Consider the following 3914-nt stretch of genomic DNA (forward strand, 5'->3'; position numbering starts at 1 on the left):
GTGAGCCACCACTCCCGGCCTGCAAAAACTTTATGACCTAGTGTGAGAAGCTACACACATTCTATTCATTTGAAGAGATTCACTAAGTCTGGCCCACACTCCAGGGTAAGGGAATTGGGCTTCACATTTTGAGGGGAGGAGTATCAGGGGATTTGTTGACATATTTAAAAACCTCCTGGGGGAGAGGAAGCGGGGCAAGGGGAGGTGACCAACTTGGTGAACGACGGCAAGGCTGGGAAGTAAATTTTCATTATACACATCTTTATACTCTTTGAACTATTTAATACTTGACTATATTTGTCAAATAACAAATTAATTTCATTTGTTGTACAAAGAAACATACTTTAAGCTACAGTATTTGGTAAAATTGGAAGAGAGATGAAGGAAAAAAGGTTGAAGAGGAATTGAACGGGAGAAATTGGTGGAGGTGAAATTGATCTTTGCCCAGATAGATAGGAAAAAGGGAAGGTCTACGTGGTGTTCACCCTGCACCTCCCGTCCCCTCATTTAGCATTCTCCATTTCCAGGGCAGGAGTTTTGGATAATGGATTGGTGGAGGGGGAAGAACCTCTCTAAACTATTCTTTAGTCACAGCCTGTGATCACAGTTTATTTTAAATAATATTGGATGGCACACAATGCCATTTCTGGATAATGTTTTACTTAACAAGCACAACCCTTGCACTCCTCCAAACCCCCTCTCAGGTTTGACAGCTATTATTTAACATATTTTGCGAAACTGTCAAGCAAGCCAAGAGGATTTAGCCTAGTAATTACAATGAGAGAGATTTACTGTGGACAAAACCGTGGCATGAAACCCAACAGGTTTATTGTCTCTATGAAAAGATCATTAAAGGTCGAGTTGTACTAACGTGTGCGGTACTAACTGTACTCACCGCGCCCCGGTCACTTTACAGAACAAGTCGGAGGCAAGGAAAGAAAAGAGTTTTACAAACAAAACTAGTCAATTTGTTCTAACCTCTCTAGTCCTAGAAAACACTAAAAGTGCACTTTCAAGCCATTTGGATGTAGTTGCTCCTTTTGCAGGGTTAGGGAGCCTGGGCAGAGCGCGCGCCCTCTCCTAGCCCCAGCAGCGAGCAAGTCCCGCCTGCCTGTCGTGCGGACCCAGGAGTCCAAGCGGGATGCCGACATCACGGCGGAGGAGCCACCTCCGAAGACCGTGGTGGCTGGGGTGCTAAGGGCACAGGCTGAAGCTGAGCGGTGGACACCCCCGTGTGGCTTCCCCCGATTCGTGGGGGGCCTTGCCAGTCTCTGGCTCCAGTCTGGGCAGTGAGGGGCGAAGGGGGAGGCGGACGAAGGGAGGGCACGTCTCAGGTGCGGGACTGTAGGCCGGGAGACGAAGGAACGCAAAGGAAAGGGCGAGCACCGAGGGTCGGGGAAGGGGGTGGGTCACAGCCCCCGCGCGCCCCCGCCGTCGCCTCGTCCCCGCCCGCCGCTTCCGGCGCCCTCACGGCCCGCCCCGCCCCGCGCCGACTCTGCCACATCCTCCGGTGACGTCAGCCGGGGCCGCCATATTGGGAAGGCGCCACCGCCTCCTCCTCCTCCTCACCTTCTTCCTCCTCCTCCGCCTCGGAGCTAGGGCTGCATTGGGGGTCGCGGCCGCAGGCAGCAAGGCGCCCGTCTCCCGCCCCGCCGGAGCCCGGCCAGCCCGCTTCTCCCTGACCCGTCTCTCCATGACTGCCCCGAGCCCTGCTGCCGACGGACGTCGCCCCAGCGCCCGGATTTAACACGGAAGCCCGCGTCGGAGGCCGCGGGGGGAGGAGGAGGGAGACCTGGTCGGTCCACGTCCCTGTCGGCCCGGCGCGGCGCCTCGGCCCGAGCCATGACCTCGCTGACCCAGCGCAGCTCGGGCCTGGTGCAGCGGCGCACCGAGGCCTCCCGCAACGCCGCCGACAAGGAGCGGGCGGCGGGCGGCGGCGCCGGCAACGGCGAGGACGACGCGCAGAGCCGCCGCGACGAGCAGGACGACGACGACAAGGGCGACTCCAAGGAAACGCGGCTGACCCTGATGGAGGAGGTGCTCCTGCTGGGCCTCAAGGACCGCGAGGTGCGGGCGCGGCGGGCAGGGCGGGAGGCGGCGGCGCGGGGCCCGGGCGCCAGGTGGGCCCCAGGTGGGCGCCCGGTCTCCGGCCCGCGCACCTGCCCTTCTTGCTCCCGAGCCCTGTGCCAGGTGGCGCCCAGCTTGCCTGGAGGAGTATCGGAGTTGGTTGCTCTCCTGCGCAGCTCAGGGCTTTCCAGGTCCTCCCCTTAGAGTTGCTTGGATTCTCCCTAACCCCTTTCACAGTCGCTCTTTTCGTTTCGAGACCCCCGCAGTCCGTATTTCTTCCTCGCCTTTTCCCGCGTGTTTAACCTGTGTAGACCCCAGGGTGCAAGTCCAACCTGGAGTCTGCCTCGTAGACTGAAACACCTAGAGCCACCAGTGCCCCGAACGCTTGGGTTTTGCAAGTTTTAGGACCTGGGAGAGGTCCACGGTTCTGCTTACTGGGGGATTTTTAAAAGAGAAACAACTTCAATTAAGGTGTACTGTTTGGAATTATGAAAAATTTCGGTGAAATGGTAATGGAGGAAAAAGTTATTTTGTTGAGTAAAGTTAAAAGTCAAGCAGCACTCTCATGAACCTTTCCGGAAAATGACTTTCTAGGTGAACTTCCTTTGGGTGAGAGATTACTTTTAGTATCGCTTTTTAAATTTTATCAGTTGAGTATTCATAAGAAAGACTTGCCATCTTAAAGGGCTTTTCTGTGAAGTGCTTAAAATGCTAGGTTTGTGATTTGATGAAAGGCCTCGAAGCTTCAGGTAGGTTAAAGTTGAGATAAATATTTCTTTGTGGTCTCACTTTTAAAACGTTTATTTTCATCTCACTCCCCAAAATTTTCACATAGAAAAGTTGGAAAAGTGCTACAGTGAACAGCTATGTAGGTACTCACTTTCTGTAATAGATTCTGTAATTAACGTTTTGCCGCGTTTACCTTATGACATACCCATCTACAAAAGTGATTATATTTAAAGATGGATGCCTGCAGACTGTCAGATGAATGGATATTCTGTGAATCATGTGTGGTGAGGTGGTCCCAGAAGCTTATTTTATCCCTGTGCAAATTATGACAGTATGTTTCGAGAGTCAGACACAAAAGTATCTAAGTTTTGCTTTGATTTTTAAGAAAGTTTTCCAGATTCACAAAGGTGGGCAAAAAAATTTGATCCTCACGAAATGAATCTTCCTAGTTCACTGAAACTTACCAGACATGGGTGAGTTTTATATGGATTGTTTATGGACTCCTGGTATTTAGGAATCTAATGAACTAAAGATTCCCCTTAATATTGCATCTGCAATATCTTGGTTTCCCATTTCTCGTACTTTAATAACAATCTTTTTTTTGTTTTTGTTTTTTGTTTTGATATAAGGTCTCTCTGTTGCCCAGGCTGGAGTGCAGTGGCATTATCATAGCTCACTGCAACATGAAACTCCTGGGCTCAAGCAGTCCTCTTGCCTGAGCCTCCCAAATAGCTGGGATTACAGGCGTGCGTCACCCCGCCCATCTAATTTTTCTATTTTTTTGTGTATGTAGAGACAGGTCTCACTGTGTCGCTCAGGCTTAATAACAATCGTCTTGAAAAAAGTTGATGTCCTTCTTGCTATGAAAGGGGCCCAATACCTGTTGAATTATTGAGTTGTGATTATAAAGCAGGCTGTGTGTGAAATTGCTTTTTGTTCTTTGTATGAAGAAACAAATTAGATGTATAGTGTCCTAGTGATGTGATTTTAGAAAGTATTCTACTTTTTTAGGCTTCACAATTTAGAATCTTGGCTATAAACATTTTTCTTTAAGTTTTTTTCTTTTGAGACAAAAGAACAGATTATTATACATGTTTTAGAAAATACAAAAAAAAAAA

General features: G+C 49.9%; 1 protein-coding gene across 2 annotated transcripts in view; it reads left to right on the plus strand.

The window, feature by feature from the left end:
• The first annotated feature begins 1544 nt into the window (after window positions 1–1544).
• GOLPH3 (golgi phosphoprotein 3 (coat-protein)) overlaps window positions 1545–3914 on the plus strand; it is a 75447-nt gene continuing 73077 nt past the window's right edge. For both annotated transcript variants that reach the window (XM_012640526.1, XM_012640527.1), the window contains exon 1: window positions 1545–2067. In XM_012640526.1, coding sequence (XP_012495980.1) covers window positions 1843–2067 — 225 coding nt within the window. In that variant the 5' untranslated portion in view covers window positions 1545–1842. The remainder of the gene's footprint in view (window positions 2068–3914) is intronic.

This window comes from Propithecus coquereli, unplaced genomic scaffold, assembly GCF_000956105.1.
Source record: "Propithecus coquereli isolate 6110/MARCELLA unplaced genomic scaffold, Pcoq_1.0 Scaffold154, whole genome shotgun sequence".
Taxonomy (NCBI): Eukaryota; Metazoa; Chordata; class Mammalia; order Primates; family Indriidae; genus Propithecus; species Propithecus coquereli.